The 21283-nt window shown below is 47.2% G+C and overlaps 1 protein-coding gene across 1 annotated transcript in view; it reads right to left on the bottom strand.

Moving 5' to 3' along the window:
- Positions 1–6396: 6396 nt before the first annotated feature.
- The window catches only part of CC2D1B (coiled-coil and C2 domain containing 1B), a 654195-nt gene continuing 639308 nt past the window's right edge, over positions 6397–21283 (bottom strand). The window contains exons 25-26 of the mRNA XM_085602619.1: positions 7504–7551; positions 6397–7377 (exon numbers count right to left, since the gene is read on the bottom strand). Coding sequence (XP_085458745.1) covers positions 7537–7551 — 15 coding nt within the window. The 3' untranslated portion in view covers positions 6397–7377; positions 7504–7536. The remainder of the gene's footprint in view (positions 7378–7503; positions 7552–21283) is intronic.

Raw genomic sequence — 21283 nt, 5'->3', positions numbered from 1 at the left:
AGATAGTGCAACTTCTCATTGGCAAAGATCGATGTTGACGGCTCTTATGGTGGCTAAGCTCTGAATATTATAGCACTTGTGTACAGCCCAGGTGCTCACACATCAAGATTGGCTAGCTGAACTTTATCGGTTAGCTTCATATTAACACTCGATTTATAAGATTCAAGATTAAATCTCCAGGTATTTGACGAGATTTGGGGGCCATTTTTGAGCTTATGTGAATTTTAACTATCTTCCTCGTCTGTGGTGTACTTTTATCCATTCAACTGTGATGGCTATTGGAGTTCTTTCATCTATGATCTGAAATGTTTGAGGTTGATGTCTTAATTAATTTTGTTTTTTGGATGTATGTAACGTGTGTGGCTAGGTTATCTTGGGCATTGCTTGAACTGTATTTGTTGAGTGATATTGTCTTTTGTTGCTTATTGGATTTCGATTTTTCTATTTCTCTTTCATTCTTACCAAAGTTCTTTTTTGTTCCTTTTTGGGGTCATATTTAGTAAAGTATTTATGCTGGAGCAGGGTACTTTGTATTTAATTGTTTTTCATGTAAAATGAAAATTTCAATAAAGAAATATACAACAGCTGTTGCAGGTATCCTCAACTCTCTCTATAGAGGTTCAACATGTTTGCAGTAAAAGAGTAGGTGGTCAAGCTCCCCAGAAGAAGACTGCAACGACAGCATGCCTCTGAGTCTGACAGTTCATGTTTATAGAGATGCACTGGGGACCAGAAAGGTCTGTGGGCAGTCCAGTATTTAAACTGAAGTAGGGGGAAAATGTTATGACGAAAGCGGGAGTCTCATATTTCCTCCCAGGAGGAGAGGGAGATGATTTCAACATTGTAGTTTAAGCAAGTGTCCTCCCATACTTTTCTTTTTGAAAACAGGCATTATTAGGCTTAGAGGTTTTTTTTTTACGCAAGATTCTATATATCCGGGAAGAATTATGTGGTTTGTACGAACGTTTCTCGAGGAAGCCGAGACAATCCGTGGGGTGAGGGTGATTTTAGTTACATAGGAGGGGCTTCAACTTTTAGAAAGTAATACAAGTTGTAAGGGTTGGAGGCTGACTTTGCTCAGCAAGCATAGCATAGGAGAAAGGATGCCTGATTTCACCAAGATCTTTAACATAAAGCATGTCAAAAGCAGCCCAGTCTTTTAAGAAGGTCATAGTGGGATCAATTTTAAAGGCACTATTTAACCATAGTGAGGAGAGTTCCAAGCTTCTCATTTTGTGAGTAAAGCATTAATCTAAAGGTTTGTATTAAAACCAAATAATAAATTATCCAAGGTTTGTATTGCTATTATTGAGTCCTTAATAATCCAAAATGAGGGAGGTTAAAATGATGGTTTAAAATAAGATCCGTAGGGTTAAAACACGCTATCACCGTCTGCCCACATGATCCAATACCTCGTTGATTAAGAAACACTTTTAAAAAAGGCCTCCTTTAATTTATGAATTTAAGACAAATACAGACTAGGTGTACAATGTCCTCCTTGGCCATGTGGCACAGCCTGCAAAATTGTGGATCCTCATTCCGCAGCCAAGGCAAGATATGAACTAATGCAGGAAGGTGGCCGAAACTGAACCTCATGAATTAACTCTTTATGTACCTCCAGGTAAGCTTGAGGGCACGTGGATTTGTAACCATTTAAAATCATCCAGACATGTGTTCTGCATGATAGAGATGCCTTGACGTCAACTGCTGAAAGATTGTTCATTACGTGATTTTTAGATTTTTTTTCAAAGGCCCATAGAAGGGTGTGACGTCCCATAGAGATTGTACACCCAACGCATCAATAGCAGAGTCTAGATATAAATGCGCGGGGAAGTTTTGCCTTTCTGAGATTTCACACCAAAAGGATTGGTACATAAGGACTTTATTTTCTGCCAGGTTTTCACACATGCCTCCTTCCTTGTGATTGTTTGATTTAGAGAGTGACCTTCAAAGTGTAGGAAAAGAGTCCCAGAGGTTAGGAGGAGGAGTGGATGAAATGAATGTCTCACAACTCCATCTGAAGGCAGGGCATTCAATATCCTTGCCAGGCTCTGTCCTTGCCTCCTGACTTTTCTGCATGCAAACCAAGTGGTTCTGAGAAAAACTTGTACCAATGCTAGTACAAAAAGTGCTGGCATACATGAGATGACTGATCAATACATATGGGTCAGCTGCAGCCAACAGCTGATGTCCCATGTGAAGGCAGATGATGGAGAGAAGAGAACTGTTTAAAGAGATCCATGTATTGGGACAAGCCGCTGCATAAGAGAAAATGAGCTGTGTGTGAGAGAAGAGGGTTCTAAAAACAGATTTGGTGGTAAAAGGGGAACTGGGTGATTGGGTGTATATTTGTATATTATGTATGCAAGCAATGTATATAGCACAGTCTTCCATTAGTATGGCAATGCAATGCTTTGTATTTCAGCTTCCAACAGGTTACAGGCTGCGTTAGTAGTCTCTTCAAAAGGTAAAGAATCTCCAGGTAGAAGACATAACAAGTTACCTGACCATCACAATGTTTCTGATAAAATCTTTATTATTTTACAAACATTTCACCATTGCTCTTCTGACACCTTTGAAGCATGTTTTTTCTGTGGCTAGATATTTCTGATCAAATATGGATATACATGGCCCGTACATAAGCCACATCGTCCCATACAAATATTTCATTAATTCTATGTCTCATCTTAGCATCTGAGGATATGTTCAACTTTAAAGATGCTGCAGTACTCCCTTTCTAGGTAAGTAGTAACTTCCAACTCCGAGCTGTTTGCTGTAAGGTAGATAATATTGAACTCTAATCAGATTCGAAAATTATTTTAATTTGGATGCACACTATCGGTGTTTCCCTACCTTGGGACACTATTTATTGTGCTTTCTTATATTACAGACACAATACTGGGTCCAGCTGCCTTCGTCACATTTTTGAATATCTTGATGTGCACTCACGTTCTATTAACCTTGGTAAGCGACTGTTTTTAGCCTAGATCTTCCACCTCTGGTCTTAATATTCTCTTAGCTTAGTATGAAATCTTTGGACTTGGTGTAATTCACTTAGTTCTTAAACTCCTTTTGTCAAACACATTTGGCTTTTTGTTATTTTGTCTTTACTGTCTTCTACGTGCTGTGCCGCCTCGTGCTCTTCCTCTGCTTTCTTTAGTTTTTTCCTTGCACTTTCTGGTGTTTCTTTATCACACGAGTCGTGTTTGTGAAGCTTTTTTATGTACATGTTAAATGTTATAATTAATGTATTTGTATGATCTTTAACAGCCTTGAAGAAGCCCATGTTTGGGCGAAACGCGCTGGCTGCGAATATGGTTGCACCGCATTTTGGAATAAAGAACATTTGAAACATTCAATCCTTGTGTGGACTCAGCACTCAGTTTTCATTCTGTATTAATACAGTGCATTTAGTTCTGTGTTGCCTCTCATACTTGTGTATATATGCTATATTTATGGTCGTTTAAGCAGCTGGCCATTTGAGGTGGGCAATACTCTCACTACTGCTAAGTGACAGGTCCAGGCTGTGCACTCATGTATAACCTTGCTGCTTTATCTTATAATTGTATAACAAGTTACCTGACCATCACAATGTTTCTGATAAAATCTTTATTATTTTACAAACATTTCACCATTGCTCTTCTGACACCTTTGAAGCATGTTTTTTCTGTGGCTAGATATTTCTGATCAAATATGGATATACATGGCCCGTACATAAGCCACATCGTCCCATACAAATATTTCATTAATTCTTAGCATCTGAGGATATGTTCAACTTTAAAGATGCTGCAGTACTCCATTTCTAGGTAAGTAGTAACTTCCAACTCCGAGCTGTTTGCTGTAAGGTAAATAATGTTGAACTCTAATCAGATTCGAAAATTATTTTAATTTGGATGCACACTATCTCACAAATCCAATAAAATATATATATATATATATATATATATATATATATATATATATAGATACATACACACACACATGTACACATACATACATACAATCCAAGGTTACCCTTTGTGAGAAAGCCCTCATGAAAGCCTGCCCCATACAGCGAGGTCAGCAGCAGGCCACTGTTCTCCATTAAAAACATTGTAAAAGCTTCGTGGGCGGACGCGTTTTGGAGTTTATCCTTCTTCTAGAGCCCCAAACAGGTAAGACAACGACAAACATGGTTCAGAACACCTGCATTTATTTAAACAGAGTCCCGCCCTTCCCAGCGAGTTCTACTGCCCACCTGGGCATGTGCCGCATAGCACCATGGTATTTGCAGTCCGAGCCATAGTGAAACCCCAGTGGGTGCTGCCGCTGCAAAACTGTGGAAATAACTTCTCAAGTGTGTCAATGTCTTTAAGAAGTTCTGTGCCTGCTGCTATTAGCAGAATTCTCACTGGCGAGCGTTTGTCGTCCCTTAAGAGTGGTGGAAAATGACCGCATCACAGGTCCGCTTTGACGCAGCGGGCTTTCTCGCGACTTGGGCCAAGCCACTTAAGGGACGAAAAATGCTCGCCAGCGATATATATATATATATATATATATATCAGGCTCACTGGAGATGTCCAACAGGCAAGCCGCACTCGGACACAGGACAGCCTTCCCCAAATCAGCTTTATTAACGGTACAAACAGCCACTCTTTCCAGAAAGCATCAGACCGCTGCCCTGACGCGTTTCGAGTTCTCCTCTTTTTCAAAGGGTGGGGCAGTCCGAAAGTGCATGTGTGGGCGTCACCTTCCTTATATGCGAGATCGTACGCCATGGATTGGACTTCTCTATATGAGGTAAGTACGTTGCTTTCTGGGAGGTGAAGTCCTTAATTTTTCCATCAATTGGATGCACTTTCATTAAATGCAGATTCAAGGCTCTCAATGAGCCCCGGGAAGCGTGGCTGCTCTTATCCTCGTCATGTGCCTCACGTTCAGAGCCCTGTGTATCGCGAGCTCCGTGACCTCCATAATTCGAAGTGGTGCAGGCTTAGCGGCAGGACGGCCGCTTGTTATATCAGGCTCACTGGGGATGTCCAACAGGCAAGCCGCACTCGGACACAGGACAGCCTTCCCCAAATCAGCTTTATTAACGGTACAAACAGCCACTCTTTCCAGAAAGCATCAGACCGCTGCCCTGACGCGTTTCGAGTTCTCCTCTTTTTCAAAGGGTGGGGCAGTCCGAAAGTGCATGTGTGGGCGTCACCTTCCTTATATGCGAGATCGTACGCCATGGATTGGACTTCTCTATATGAGGTAAGTACGTTGCTTTCTGGGAGGTGAAGTCCTTAATTTTTCCATCAATTGGATGCACTTTCATTAAATGCAGATTCAAGGCTCTCAATGAGCCCCGGGAAGCGTGGCTGCTCTTATCCTCGTCATGTGCCTCACATTCAGAGCCCTGTGTATCGCGAGCTCCGTGACCTCCATAATTCGAAGTGGTGCAGGCTTAGCGGCAGGACGGCCGCTTGTTATATCAGGCTCACTGGGGATGTCCAACAGGCAAGCCGCACTCGGACACATGACAGCCTTCCCCAAATCAGCTTTATTAACGGTACAAACAGCCACTCTTTCCAGAAAGCATCAGACCGCTGCCCTGACGCGTTTCGAGTTCTCCTCTTTTTCAAAGGGTGGGGCAGTCCGAAAGTGCATGTGTGGGCGTCACCTTCCTTATATGCGAGATCGTACGCCATGGATTGGACTTCTCTATATGAGGTAAGTACGTTGCTTTCTGGGAGGTGAAGTCCTTAATTTTTCCATCAATTGGATGCACTTTCATTAAATGCAGATTCAAGGCTCTCAATGAGCCCTGGGAAGGGTGGCTGCTCTTATCCTCGTCATGTGCCTCACATTCAGAGCCCTGTGTATCGCGAGCTCCGTGACCTCCATAATTCGAAGTGGTGCAGGCTTAGCGGCAGGACGGCCGCTTGTTATATCAGGCTCACTGGGGATGTCCAACAGGCAAGCCGCACTCGGACACAGGACAGCCTTCCCCAAATCAGCTTTATTAACGGTACAAACAGCCACTCTTTCCAGAAAGCATCAGACCGCTGCCCTGACGCGTTTCGAGTTCTCCTCTTTTTCAAAGGGTGGGGCAGTCCGAAAGTGCATGTGTGGGTGAGGAGAACTCGAAACGCGTCAGGGCAGCGGTCTGATGCTTTCTGGAAAAGAGTGGCTGTTTTACCGTTAATAAAGCTGATTTGGGGAAGGCTGTCCTGTGTCCGAGTGCGGCTTGCCTGTTGGACATCCCCAGTGAGCCTGATATATATATATATATACACACACACACACACACTCACTCGGCACTCACACACACACACACACTCACACACACCAATGGCAGACATCCTATGATATTAAAGATCAGTACACGGAGGTATTCTGAGGAAAAGCATAAAGGAAAACAGAAAACAGTTTTGTATCCCATAAAATTTTATATATAAACACAGTACAGATACAACTGTATCTACACACATGATCTTAACAACTCTGGTCCAGCGTTTGCAATAAATAACAGATTCTGTTTTATTCAGTAACAGTCATTTTACTTTCATAGTGTCATGAAGTACACAAAATGTTATATCCTGCCCCCACCCCATAAAAAATAATAAAACTATGATAATTATGCTTTTACAACTTCTGAATTTACAATGAAGCGGTAAGTCAAAGTGAAATACAGTCAGTCTTATGATGAAGGCACATAAAACAGGCAAAGCTGGAGCTAGATGTAAACTAATATAATCTTAACTGCTGACTTCTGAATGGGAAATCAGCCTGTGATGTAGAAAGAGGACAAGGTGCTTGTACAGCAGAGGTTCACATATGTTCTGGAACAAGAGGGCAAATTCTGTTGTTGCAGCACTATGAGAACGTCATTTTAGTGCTATATATTAAAAAGTAATAAATGTTGGCAGTTATCGTAAGGGCAGCATGAAGTCAACAGCACAGGTTTGAATACCTCTATTTTAGAAATTTCCCTGTATGCAGAATGTTTTAATTGAGTCCCTGTCATCTATTATGTATCGCAGTGCAATATCCAGACACACAACTCTTTGTACAACCACAGCTACTCGCGGAGGTACACTGCATTGGCTTGACAGCAGACAATGTAATGAGATGGCATTCAGTCAGTCAAGTCTGTAGAGCCAAATGCTTTTACATCATGTACCATTAGCACATTCTCGTTGCCTTCTATGACAGAAGAAAACAGCACCTTCTCAGCCACTTGGACAGCCTCCATATAAAACACGTGGTTGTGATGCACCATAATGGTTGTCAAGCTAAGGGGCTGTGCTACATTCAGTAGTGCAAATGGCTTCATCTTTGGCGCTTGCATTTGTAGCTAAGTTTGAATCACCATATCTGTTATCATGCAGCCTTTTTCACAATCCACATCTGTAGAAGAGAAATAAAATCACAGTAACCTTGGATATATTATCATTAAGTGTTCATTGTCTAACCACTAGAAAAATAGACCTAACACTTTTTATGATAATCACTATTGTTATATGAAAGACTTACCAGATTATGCATTAGAAGATTAGAGTGCTTTACTCATGAATTTCCAACCTGAAAAAACATATTTAAACATCAGAATGTTTCTATTGTTACTTTAGGTTGCAGGCTATAAATTGAATATCAAGAATCTTGGACATCACCAAAATCATCCAACACTGGTAAATGTATAGTAACAAGGTCTTCTAATTTAGAGAATCTTTAAGCACACCAACATACGGATATTCAAATAGAAAAAAACGAATGTTGGCAGTTTAGAAGTAGTGGAAACGCAAGGGGTAAAGAGTTTCACATACATCCACCTCCAAAGATTTTTTGACAAGACCATGAGCATACTGTAACTTTGTGAGTTCTCACACTTAGCAAGTTACTTAATAAAGAGGATACCAGTCTGAAGCAAAGGTGGTGTAATTTAAGGAAACTTGTGAAATCACTAAATAAGAATTAGACTCAATGTACTGAGAACATACTATCACATAGATGTATACTGGTGAAAGTGTATAGCACTGGCCTAACAGTACTTCAAAAAAGTATGTCATGCACGACTGGTTGGGAAACTTTAAAAACACATTCGGAGTCTTTTATCTCTGCTATTTAGCAAATGTTGCCCATATTTCAATTCTTCTTGTGAGTGCAACTGATGTTTACATGGCAGCCCCCGTCGTTCCGCAATGGATAGTATGGCAGCAGCCATGGTACACCACTCTGTGTCAGAGACAATTAACTGCAAGATACCTGAAAATGGCCTTTTGCTAGTATACCGGCAGCACTCCAGCAGACAGATTTCAATTTTACTAATATATGCACTGTTTCTGTCCCAGGAAATCAAATAAGTATAACCGTGGCCACAGAGAAAGTAACTTTAGTTATAAAGGACTCCGATGTAATCCATGTTCATCAAGCCATAAACATTGATACTAAGTCAGAAAATACATTTCTTTTTTTTTTTTTTTTTTTTTTTTTGGAAAACCTTTATTTAACAGTATGTGCAGACAAATACGGGCCTACAACCCTCAGGCCGGCCCCGACATAAAAAAAGGGCACATCAGCAAGCAATTATACGATTCAGCAGCATATCAGTACAAGCACAAATAGACCGGAGTACGTTATACACAATTGTGCCGCCGAGCGCAGGATGATGAGGTTTAAGTTTTATAAAGTTTTGAAATAAGTCCATAGCAACAGGTCTGGAAGGATCCGAATCAGAGCAATGCAGTTAGGACTATAGTGGGCAACGATCATCAGAAGAGTCAGCAAGCATTATCCGTAAGGTAATCAATCGCACTCAATAAAATCAGGATAGAAAAGAAGCATATCACATGACGATCCCCAAGCACTACCCACAAGTTCCCAATCCTCCCCTCGACCCAAGAAAGAAGAAAGGAGAGAACAAACGAGAAAGGTAAAGAGTAGAAAGGGAGAGGAGAAAGAGAGAAAAGAAAGAAAGAAAAAGGAGGCCCATAGAGAAAAAAACAAACAAACAAGGAAATATACCCCCCACCCTACACGCATGCAGAGGCTACGGCCTACCCCCCCTAGCAGTGTGTCTGTCGCCCCAAAAGAGTACCCGAAATGTAGGAGAAGAGAAAGAGAAGAAAAAGAAAAAGAATGTCACGGTTGATCGGAGGAGGGCCAAGGATCTATTCAATACAAGCAAAATCGTTACCCGCGGTCACCCAACCCCAAGCCCCGACCTAACACCCTGCTACATGTACCTCCAACAGTCACAAGTCCCAGTCCCAGCCATATACGTATCAATGTGCAACAAGAAAAACCCCCTTCCTCAGCCTTGGCCCCTTCGAATCTGCAGTCCAACAGAGTCCAGTTGCAGTACAGCCAACCTGGACGGGATGGGCCACCATGGAGTCCGTTGCAGCAATCGAGGGGTAAGAGACAAGTCAAACTGGAGCGAAGCTCGATAGTAAAGGACCACAGAATGCGCCACTGCTATGCGGTGGCTAGCACAACAGGGAGCAGGACGATGCATAAATCCCAGAGTAGCGGCCGGCCGATGTACAGGAAGCAAGTCCAGGAGGACGCTCAGAGACGTGGCACCAAAGGACAGAGGAGATGGGCAAAACGGCGGCTGAGGCACAAGCTCCGGCCATACCAAGGGAGCAGGATTGTCAGACTCCTCCAGGGCAGAGCCGAGGAGTACCGCAGCGGGCACTGGGACACGTCCCCCCGTCACCGCCACATACCTCAACTCGGGTGATCCACCGACAGTCGACTGAAGATGTGGCTTAACATGCCGCACCGGAGAATCATCATGGCCAGCTGAAAAAGTCCGATCAAACCGGTCCTCCAAACCAGTGGCAGAGTCGCGGAAGGCCAACCACAGGTCCTCCAGTGCTGCCAGGATGTCGCGAAGCCCCAGCGGTGGGTCAAGGATGGAGGGTGCTGTTGCGTCCGCCATCTTAGGCAAGCAACCATCGAGCGCCCCGGGGAGCAAGCCCCCCTCACCAACCATCGGTATCTGGAAGGTGATAAGCTCTCTGCGGGGCCCCGGTGGTGCAGGAGACGTGGAGGCAGCCGGTCGTGGAAAGGCTTCAGGGACAGGAGAATCTGTGGTGCAGGGAAACCCACCGGCGAGACCAGGGCCTCCGATGCGGAAGATGGCGTCCGCTGCTGTAGGCTGCAACAAAGAAGCGATCCCGGCCCTCTCCCAGCTGGGCCGGGATACAGTATACGGGAGCTGGATACAATGTTGCAAGCGGGGCGCGCTGGGCAGCCGAGCACGAAAAAGGCTGCTGTGAGAATCCCAGCGCCGCGTTCCAGGTCCGGTGTACCGGCTCCTCCCTCTCCACAGCGGCCGCTGCTATCGTTGTCGCCGCCGGCCGTCCCCACCAAACAATGGCCCGGCCGCGACCGCCTGGAAGGCCGGAATGGAAACCGGGGCCCAACTCCGCCGGGGGAGCTCCGTTTTCGACCGGAGTCAAAGCATCGTGGTCAGGGACGTGGCGCAGGTAAGCGTAGGGCTCGGAGGCGCAGGATTCTTGCCAGGATATCGACGAAGGGCGAAAGGGTCGGCGGAGCCGAAGAGCTAGGCGGCCATCTCGGCTGCAGGCTAGGCTCCTCCCCCGAAAATACATTTCTTATTAATTGTTAGACTGCACATCTGGTAGACTTCTAAAATGAGGCAGACAAACTGATTCTTAGAACCTTATTTCCTCACATATACATGCTTCTCAAAGTTCAAAATATCTTGGTTCAATTTATTCTCTTGAACTCTTTCAAATAAAAGAAAGGATGAGATGAAAAGAAAAACAACTTTGGAATGTCACTACATAAATCCGAACATCCACTACCCTTGGATTGAGGATAATGTTATGTTATTTATTATTCCTACAGTGCATATACACCAATGTTTCTTGACGCTGCAGTAGAAAATTACATGTATAAAAGAGGGGCACAAAAGAAGGTATGGTAAGGCAATGGAGAGTAAGGACATTGGAAGTCTGTTCCATTTCTAAGTTGTGGGTCGTGAGAATACTTTCTCCCCAAGCTTCAATGTGCAGGTTTATGGATTATTTAACAAACACTGGACCGAAGATTGACTGGATTACTGGGGGAGGTAAAGATGGAATTTAGCAGTCTCAATGTGCAGGGCTTTACTATGAATGACACAAGGAACAATTCTGGACTTAGAAAAAGACACATTTCTTGATGGCAGCCACTTGAACTATATAAGAATTGGTGTGATATGATCCCATCGTTGGCTGAATGAAATGAGAAGAGCCGCTATATCTTTTTATAATCATCTGATGAGTTTATCAGGAAGAGCCAAGTAACAGGAGCTGTTGTAGTCAAGGCAAGATTGCACTAAGGACAGTACGAGACACGTATGGTAGAGTCGATATAGGACACAATATTCAGTAGTTTTAACTGTGAGAAGCAGGAGCTGACAACTTTCAAACTTTGGAGGTCAAGCTAGAGATCGGAATTGAAGTAGATGCCCAGATTACATACCACTCTGGGAGAGAATGGAGGTGATCCCATTACTTCTGGCTATCTAAAATAGTCCCATTTGTTGGTCTCATTTATTGATGAGAAGTAGTTTTTTTACAGGACTGGGCATCAGGAACCTTTGCAGCTATCCCGTGGCAGACTGTGGTCACAGCATGGAACACAGAGCTTTGAGAAAGATCTAGGTATTGTTGGACGACTGCAAGGTGGAAAGGTCTAAATGTAAGCGGTGTGTCATCCGCATACATGTAGAAGTGGACACCTATTAAGAGAGTTGTGCCAATGGGGTTTTACTGATGTTAAATAGAAGTGGCTAAAGGATTGAACCTTGTGAGTTACCCTACCTGATGGGTTTAGAGTGGGGTCTGAAAGGTGGAAGAAAGATGGTTTGGGCCCAGGAAGTGAGAAAAGGTTGAATCTTGGTGACCCCCTTTCCCCCGTCCTGAATTCTTGTCAAGATGGTGGCGTGCTCAAGGGTATCAAACTAAGGCCACTGACGAATCTATTAAGACAAGCAGTCTGACACCTCTGCCACTGACCATCAGCCCTAGGTAATCCAGAAGAGTGATTACACACGGTTATGAACTATGAATTGGTGTAAAGCCTGCTTGGAAATAATGTTATTCGCCTCCACAAAAGGTTGTAGCCGGTTAAAGACTAGAGTTCCCTGGTTACGACTTCTTAGGTTTTTCCAGACCAAATCTTACGGGGTGTGGGCGAACCAGACCTGATTTTTCCAGCTGGAAAAATAGCTTGAGGCTTAGGTTTCAAAATTAAATCACAAAAAAGTCTTAATTTTTCTCTGCTTAACTTGTACTCGTGGCCTAAGGTGGCAAAACTCTATATGACTCTAGGATAGATGAAAAATAGAACACTTAAAAAGAGGTTGTCTAATAAATTATCTTTGCAACATAACAAAAAGAATCATAGTTGTATTGTTGATTTAAATTACATATTCTGATCAGAATGACTCGTGGGTCTTTTAAGGATTTTTACATAATAATTTCAAACAAACCTAGAATGCTGAATAACAGTTTTAAATGCCATCTCTCAATGCTTGTCACACGAATTAGATTCTTATGTGATACTTAACAAATCTTTAAACAAGGCATAGGGTTTGTCCATTTACAGCCCCGGAAACCATCAAGCTTGTTGTGAATCACTATGGAATTTCTCACAAACCTTCAAATTCCAAATCAATTCAATTGGTTCTTTTATAGCACTGTGATTCCGGACAAATTAGTAAATTGCACCCATTCATATGATAGACAAATCAGAGCAATAACGGAAGTGCAAAATGTAAATATAAGATAAGAGTAAGTTGCCAGAATAACTGGCAGGTCCAGGTGAACACCCTTTTTTTGCACCTGCTGCTCCTTATGGCAACCTGGCAATATGATTCTCCATTCCCGTCTCTTACCATTCCAGAGGGAGGAGCAGTCCTACTATTTAAACACGCACTGGCTTGTAACCTCATCCCCAGAATGGATGCCCCGAAGTCTGAACTAAAAGATTGCCAGGTTCAGATATTGCTTAACATGGATCATACATTTGTGTTGGTATGCTGCCTCCCAAATGCTGGAACCGACGAACAAGTTACTTACCTTCGTAACCAAAGGTAAGTAACTTGTTCATCTGAAAGAAACACGTTAGTTAGATTCCTCACCTTAGAATAGATACCTCAGCAATACCAACCCCAGTGGTGGGACTGCGAACCAAGATTACACCAGAAAGTCCTGGAGAACAGAACGGCCAAAGAAGCCGTCTTTCCGGACTTGGCTGTCCAGGCAATAATGCTTGGCAAACGTGTGCAGCGAGGCCCACGTGATAGGGGAAGACTGGAACCCCTAATCTGCGCAGATGAGCTGCGACCACCGCCATCACTTTCGTGAACACCCGAGGGGCACTGGTGAGGCCGAAGGGGAGCACGATGAACTGAAAATGCTCCTGACCCACCGTGAATCGCAGATAACGCCGGTGGGCCAGCAGGACGGGGATGTGGAAATAAGCTTCCTGCAAGTCCAACGCTACCATCCAGTCCCCAGGGTCTAGGGCAGCCAGAACCTGAGCTAAGGTGAGCATCTTGAACCTCTCCTTCTGGAGGAAGGCGTTGACGCTCCTGAGGTCCAAGATAGGGCGTAGGCCCCCTTTGCCCTTCTTGGGAACCAGAAAGTAGTGGGAATAGCAACCACGACCTACTTCTGGACCAGGAACGTGCTCGACGGCCCCTTTGGCCAAGAGGGCCTCAACTTCCTCCCGCAGAAGATTCAAGTGATCCCCCGACATACGGTGGTACTGCGGTGGCATGGCTGGAGGGGTCGTCTCGAAGGGGAGGGAGTAGCCCCTTCGGACGATTTGCAGCACCCACCTGTCCGAAGTGATGGAACGCCAGTGGAGCAGGTGATGGCGAACTCTGCCGCCCACTGGCGTGGAATGGGCCTGAAAGCTCAGACTAGGAGGGCTTTGAGGCGGATGCTGCCGGGGTGGATGTGTACTGACCGGCACGTTTTCCCCCGGTACCACCTCGGCAGAATCCACGTCCGCGTGCAGGTTGAGTCTGCGGCCGGTGGCTAGGCGGACGTGAGGGGGCGCCCCTTCCTTGGCCACAAAAGGGGCGAAAGGCGGAAGTTTGCGGTCGCGGGTCCAAGAGGCCCAAAAAGGCGAGTGCCATCAAAGGGGATATCCATGAGGGTACTCTGGACATTCCCGAGAAAGACGTGGACCGCAGCCAGGCGTGGCGACGGAGCGCCACCGTGGTTGACATCACCTTACCCAGCGAGTCCGTAGTGTCTAGTCCACATCACATAGCATGTCGTGCTGCATCTCGCCCGTCCGTGAGAGCCTTGGCGAGCCGTGTCCGGGCCTCCTCCGGACACAGGGGCAGCACGTCCTCCACCGTATCCCACAGAGAGTGGGAATAACGGTCCAGGAGGCAAGCGGTATTCAAAGACCGCAGGCCCAAACTAAGGGAAGAGAACAGCTTCTTTCCGAACTGTTCCAGCCTCTTGGATTCCCGATCCGGAGGTGCGGATGGGAAGGAGGATTGGGAAGTAGAGGCCTGGATAACCAGACTCTCAGGCGTGGGGTGTTGGGACAGAAAACTGGGGTCGCCTGGAGCGGGGCGGTGGCGCCGGGCCACGTTCCAATCCACAGGAGGTACTGTGGAGGGCTTGGACCAGGTGCCCTGCAGAACATCCACTAGTGCCTCATTGAACAAAAGCAGAGGCTCCGAGGAGCTTGCTGACGGGTGAAGCACTTCAGTGAGGAGGTTAGTCCTCACGGCCACAGCAGGCAACTCCAGCCCAAAGGCGTCGGCCGCCTTGCGCAGCACCACTGAAAAAGCTGCACCTTCCTCCGAGGCCACAGTCGGAGGAGACGAAACCAGTGTCCGGGGAGGTGTCCAGACCACTGGCATCCCACAGTTCGTCTGCCCAGTCCTGTGATAAATGGGCCTGCCTGACCATGGGGTCCTCAGACCCCTCCCAGTCGCCCCCGTCATCCGATTCCTGATAAACAGGGGGAATAATCGGAGCCGGGCGGTAGATGAAATGTTCATCCATCGGCTTCGGATGCGGCGTCGGACAGAGCCGCGCCAGCGCAGGGCCCGGACCGGGGCTGAACCGGAGAATGGCGTCGTTCGGAGACGGCGCCGGAGGTGGAACCGGTGTCGGCTCCGGCGGAGGAGGCATCGTGAGGTCGACCGGCGCCGGCAGAGATCCAGGCCTGGATCCCTCGGGGACCTGCGGCGTCGGGACCGAAGTCGTCGACGGCACCGGGCCGGAGCCACCGGCTCGCGAGGCCGCCCAGTCGAGCCCGCGGGGCCCGAAGGCGCGCCGGCAGGCATCGACAGCACAGCCAGGCCCCTCATGGCCGAGAGGAAGGCACTGATCTCCGCCAGAGTCGCGTCAGTCCCAGGGACCGGCGGGTATGGGGACGGACACTGCTTCTGCGGCTCCGACGGAGCTGCGGGGGTGGGACCACCCTGACCCTCGACCGAGTCGCGCGACCGACGAGGGGAGTCCGAAGAGCTTGGACTTCTTTGAGTGCTTCGACTTACCCGAAGACTTCGAGCCCGACGAGCAGTGATGGTGGCTGTGGCTCCGCAACCGTTCCTTCGACCTCCTCCTGGACCGGGACCTTGAACAGCGTGGAACCGAGTGTCGAAGCTCGAGAAGCTTACGGGACCGCTCCCGCCTAGCCTTCGAGGTCAAGGCCTGACAGTCGATACAAGATTACGCATCATGGTCGGGCCTCAGACAGTAAAGGCACCGGCGATGGTGATCCGACGTCAGTCGGTGACAGAAGTCACAGGCTTTAAACCCAGGTATCCTACCGGCACCAGAGTCGAGTCGACAGTAGACCAAAAAGAGTCAAACAGTTTAGTCAAAAAATGACTAAGGGGTAAGCTCTCCCCAGATCGGCACTGTCTGGCGCGGAAAAAAGAAGAACTGACGTCAGCGCGCGAGGGCGGCGTCTAAGTACTCCGACAACGTCATTCCGACGCACGACGCCGGACGCGGAGCCGCAGACGACGCCTAGCGACGCGCAAGGGGTATTGCTGACGAAAAATCTTTCCGGATCCAGCCTGACGCCTGGGGATATTCTAAGGTGAGGAATCTAACTAACGTGTTTCTTTCAGATATGTGAAACACTTTACTGAGGCTTAACCTTCCTGTAATACAGTAATGGGACGGTGCTGGGAGACATTAACTTTTACACTGATGACTTGGTAACACTGGAGGCCCTTGCTTTGTGTAAATTAGTGCAAGGGTGGCCCACACATGAGAAGGACCGCACTCCTGATTGGGTGCTACCTGGTTATTCTAATCTGGAGGTGAACTCCCAGGGCTCGACAAACCATTATCTTATTCAGGTCAAGCTTGAAACACAATGGGATGGTAGCTCAGAATAACCAACAAGCCGCACCTCTGGAGAAATAAGGACTTTCCACAATTGATTACCTTATGAATGAACTCCAAAAGCTACCCACTTGTGCTTAGACCTAACAACCTGTTGTAGTACTACTTCCTACATGCATTATTTGACCAATTCATAGTTGGGAAACTTTGCTGCGCAAGGCAACCTAAGCCATAAAAAAAAAAAAAAAGAGGTTTTCAGAATTTCTGAAAGGCACTACACTGATCACTAAGAAAGCTGAATGCGCCCTAATAGAAAGCAGCATGTGAAACTCAATTATCCAGATACAGGAAGGCTCTCCGGCAGAGGAAACCTCATTACACGTGCTGGAAATAACAGGTTACTTACTGTACCTACCTTTGGCAACGCTCTTTCTGGTAGATACTCTATCTAACCGCAGATTCTTCCAGTAGCGGTCGGCACGGTTTAGGGCTGGTGGTTGTGGGGGGGGGGGGGGGGGGGCGTTGGCAGTAAAGATTTTTTTTTAAACTTACCTTATTACCACTTCTCTCCTCATCATCCCTCTGCTCAGGAAGCACCCAGGCTCCCCATAGCCTATCAGCGTTGTGATTGGTAAACACTGAGGCTCCCAGTGTTGTGATTGGGCAGCGTTGTGATTGGTCTGAGCGACGTTTTTCGGCGCTCAGCCAGGGACTGGAGGTCTGGGCTTGTAATGCAGCCTGGGTGGGGAACATGCAAAGTGCGCATGACTGGCCGGCCTGAGACGGCCAGCCAAACTGTCATGCACACTGATAACAGTGCATACCACTCCTCATGGGTGCCTGTTATCCCCCTGGCCCGCTCCCCGAGACACAAAATAAAATGATAATAAACCACGGTTTATTATTGTTTTATTTTGCTTTGCTTTTTGGCTGCTGGAAGGGGGGGGTGAGGCTCCTCCGCCATAGTGGAGGAGCCGTCGCTGGATTCTTCACCTTTAGATTATCCCCAGTGACTAACCTGGATCCAGAAGCTTTCACAACAGTACGCCTACACACCACTTTATTTCGCCCTGAAAGTGAGCTGCATAAAAGACCCACCTCTGTGAGCCGACATCAGTCTCTTCCTTGACTTTTTCCCCGCCCTTGGACGCTGAGCACAAAACAATCGGAGGTATCCGTCTGTGGATCTCTAATTTCTGACACATTTTATTAGTTTTCCATGGTACATTCTGGGAAGCAGCCCGGCATATACATAGTAACGACAAAAATAATTTGGTGTACCAAGCATGTATATCGTATTAATTGTATAACATATATACATATCAACAAAAACAATTTGGCGTAGACAGATCCAATACCCGTGTACCGTGAGAAGTTCAGATGGGTATGTGTATAGGCAGTGATGAGGTACAATGTATATAGTGTTGTAAGGGGAGCGCAGACAGGATCTCCTATCAGGGGGTCTGGGAGGGGAGGGGGTAGGTAGGTCTATTCCCCGGTATGCTGCCCATCCGAACCATATTTCCCTATGTTTCTGGGGGCAGCCACGGGCTTGGAATATCGCAATCTCTGTTCCAATGCTACTGTCTAGGTCTTTCCTTCATTTCCCCAATGTCGGGGGAGAAGCCCCCTTCCATAACTGGGCAATGTCACGCTTGGCAATACTGAGGGCCAGGAAGAGCAGGTGCTGTTTATACAGGTTCTCTCCTATCCCGTCAGCACTATGTTGTAGAAATTATTTTGGGTCGAACAGGAGATCCCAGGATAATACCCTGCCCAAGCAGGCTGAGACTTTGCACCAGAAGGGCTGTGGTGTGGTGCAGCTCCACACTGTGTGTATGAATGATCCCTCTTCCCTTCCGCAACGTAAACACTGGGGGGATTGGATGACCCCGATCTTTCAGAGGCAAAGTTGTGTATAGTACACATGGTGTATGTATTTATATTGGATGAGGCGGTATCGAGAAGACATGGCCCTCCCCGGGGGCTAGCTAAAGCTTCGGCCCAATCGTCATCTGTCAAGTCTGGTATGTCGTCCTGCCATGCCTTAATAATCTTATGTAATGTGGTTCTGGCGTGTGACGTTAGGGTCTGATAGATCGGACTGATTTTATGGGCACCCAAGTCTCCCATGAGGAGGCGGCCCTCAAGGGGTGTCCAGAGAGAGAATCAAGGGGGTAAGAGCGTGACGTAGTTGAAGGTATTTATAGAATTGCGTCTAATTCAGCTGAAATTCCACCTGTAACTGGTGGAAGGACTTTAGAGCAGTGCCCTGCATAACATCCCCCAATGTGGATATGCCCACTAGGTCCCATTTGCGAAATCCCACTAGAGCCGTCACCTGACGCAAATAGGTGCCGTGCCACAGGAGGGTCGCTTGGGTCACATGGCCACGCCAGCCCATCGGCCAACCGTGTATCTCCAGAGCCGGACCACTGTTCTGCTGGCATGAGGTAAGAAATCTAGGTTTTGAGCACTATATAATAGCCGAAGACGAGGGACACACTCCATCACCGCATGCTCCAGTGCAAACGCCGGGTCTGTTGGTGAGTTATACCACCATTCATTAATAATCAATAAATCTGAGGCTGCGTAATAGGAATATACATCTGCTTCTGCAATGCCACCTCAATATGTTGACAGGGCTCAAGTTTGTAGTGCCACCTGTCCCGTCCCACCATTCCATAGGAATTTATTATGGATGGCGTTTATTTGTGCAAACCAGGAATGTGATATATGATATGGGAAGTTCTGCAGTCGGTATAGTACTGAGCGCCCGTACAGCGAGAGCGGAAGAGAGGACCATATTGTTGTCTCATCTTGAAGACTGGCGACAAGTGGATTTATATTGTGCGCCCATGAAGTCTTCGGGCAGGGTGACATGAAAATACTCAGGTATTTAAAGTCCTCGGTCGCGTAGGTTAACTGGGCCACCCAGGTGCATCGTCCCTGGTCTCGGCATATCGGGAACAGCACGGATTTAGAAGGGTTGGTATGGAGCCCGGTAGTCAGGCCGAATACTTAGAGGATCTGCAGGATTCATGGGCCTGAGATCCATGAGTATGTCATAAAGAAGAGGACATCATCCGCATATAACGTGAAGCAGTCGGGTCGCAAACGTGGCCCCTCAAAGCCCCGGAGTACCAGGTCACCGCGCACCCACGCCGCCAAAGGTACCACAGCCAGGGTGAATAGGAGTGGGGACAGGGGGCAGCCCTGTCGTGTACCGTAACAGACAGGGAAGGGGGCTGAAAGGTGTCCTGCCAAGCGGACCGAGGCATTGAGATTTGTATACAGTAGGTGGACATATGTTAGAAAGCGCGGGCCGATATTGACGGCTTCGAGAAGTTGAAAAAGGTACACCCAGCTGAGAGAGTTGAACGCTTTGTCAATATCGGCTAAAAATATTTCTGCGGGGCGCCCTAGCTCAGGGGCCACAGCCATGGCATTGTGGACCCGACGAATGTTGTGGCGGGTGGCATAAAGCAAGATTGATCTGGCTGGATAAGGTCCTCTATGCAAGCCTGTAGGCGATCAGTTAGGACCTTACCCAAGAGTTTGGGCTCGAAATTAATGAGATAGATGGGACGATATGAGGATGGATCTTCCGGTGGGCGACCTGGCTTGAGGAAGAGGACAAACTCGGCATGCTGCCAATCCCGGGGTAACAGGTGTTGTTCAAAGGCGTCATGTATTGCCTCTAACAAGTGAGGGCCTAATGTGGGCATGTGTGGCCGAAGAAATTCCATGATTAATCCATTGGGGCCGGGGCCCGCCCAGGACGCACTGCTACAAGTGCCGCGCTTAGTTCGTCCATTGTGATAGGGGCATCTAGGTGATCACGCATCTGGTCCATAAGTTTACGGGGGGATATCTCTAAGGAACTCAGCAATGAGCGCTTCCAATAACTGTTCTTGTCGCACGTACAATGCAGAGAAGTAATGCGTAAATTCCTTGACGACCGCCCCTGGAGATGAATGAATACCCCCATTCGTGCCTAGAATAATTGGGATGGCGGCCGGGGTCCTCACCACCTGACACAATCTATGTAGCATTTTACTGGATTTGTCCCCCCCCCCCCCCCCTTGATAAATACGGTGTTGCGAAGCCAACCAGATTTCTTTCGCCTCACCCATGAGGTGCTGTTATGTCTGCTGGTGCGTTTGAAGAATACTGCGATGGAGGGGGAGGGGGGGGGGGGGGTGGTGCTGGGTTCCTGAATATATTGTGCCTCTAGGGATGTATAGCAGGCTTTCAATTCGTCCCATTGGGCGGAATGTTTACGTTCCTCATTTGTGCGATATGATGTTGATCCCTCGGACTGTGGGCTTCAGGGCTTCCCATAGGGTAGTCTTGGATGGGCCCGATGCAACATTTACGTCAAGATATTCCTGAATTGCCCTAGTGAGAGTTTCCTGGTGATCAGGATCCCGGAGGTGCCATGTGGACATATGCCACCTAAAGGGAGGTTTTTGGGAACGTGTGTGGAGTTTAACAGAGACCGGGCAGTGATCCGACAGCCCCCTAGGGAGGTGGGAAACTTGAGAGAATCTATGGATGTAGCTATATGGCGTGAACATATAGTCCAACCGGGATAGGGAACCATGAATTGTGGACATGTAAGTGTAGCTCAGCTCGGTGGGGTGGGACTCACGCCATATGTCTGACCATCCCAGTGTGGCTGCAAGGAGGCCCAATTTAGAGGTATCGATTGAGGGGCCTGTATCGGATCCGCGCTTTCTATCTAGTGATAACAAGACATCATTCCAGTCTCCCCCGAAAAGGGGCAATCCGTCCGGGAGTACACTCCAGAGATGTGAGATTTTGTCAATGAATGCATTCCCTAAGGGAGGAGGAGCGTAAATACTACCAATGCTAACATGTTCCTCATTTAGTGTGCCTGATAATATGATGTATCGTCCCCCTGGATCTGTCCAGTGCACGAAGGGGACACGATGATG

This window comes from Triturus cristatus, chromosome 4_2, assembly GCF_964204655.1.
Source record: "Triturus cristatus chromosome 4_2, aTriCri1.1, whole genome shotgun sequence".
In the NCBI taxonomy this organism is placed as follows: Eukaryota; Metazoa; Chordata; class Amphibia; order Caudata; family Salamandridae; genus Triturus; species Triturus cristatus.
This window is presented reverse-complemented; position numbering and strand designations above follow the sequence as displayed.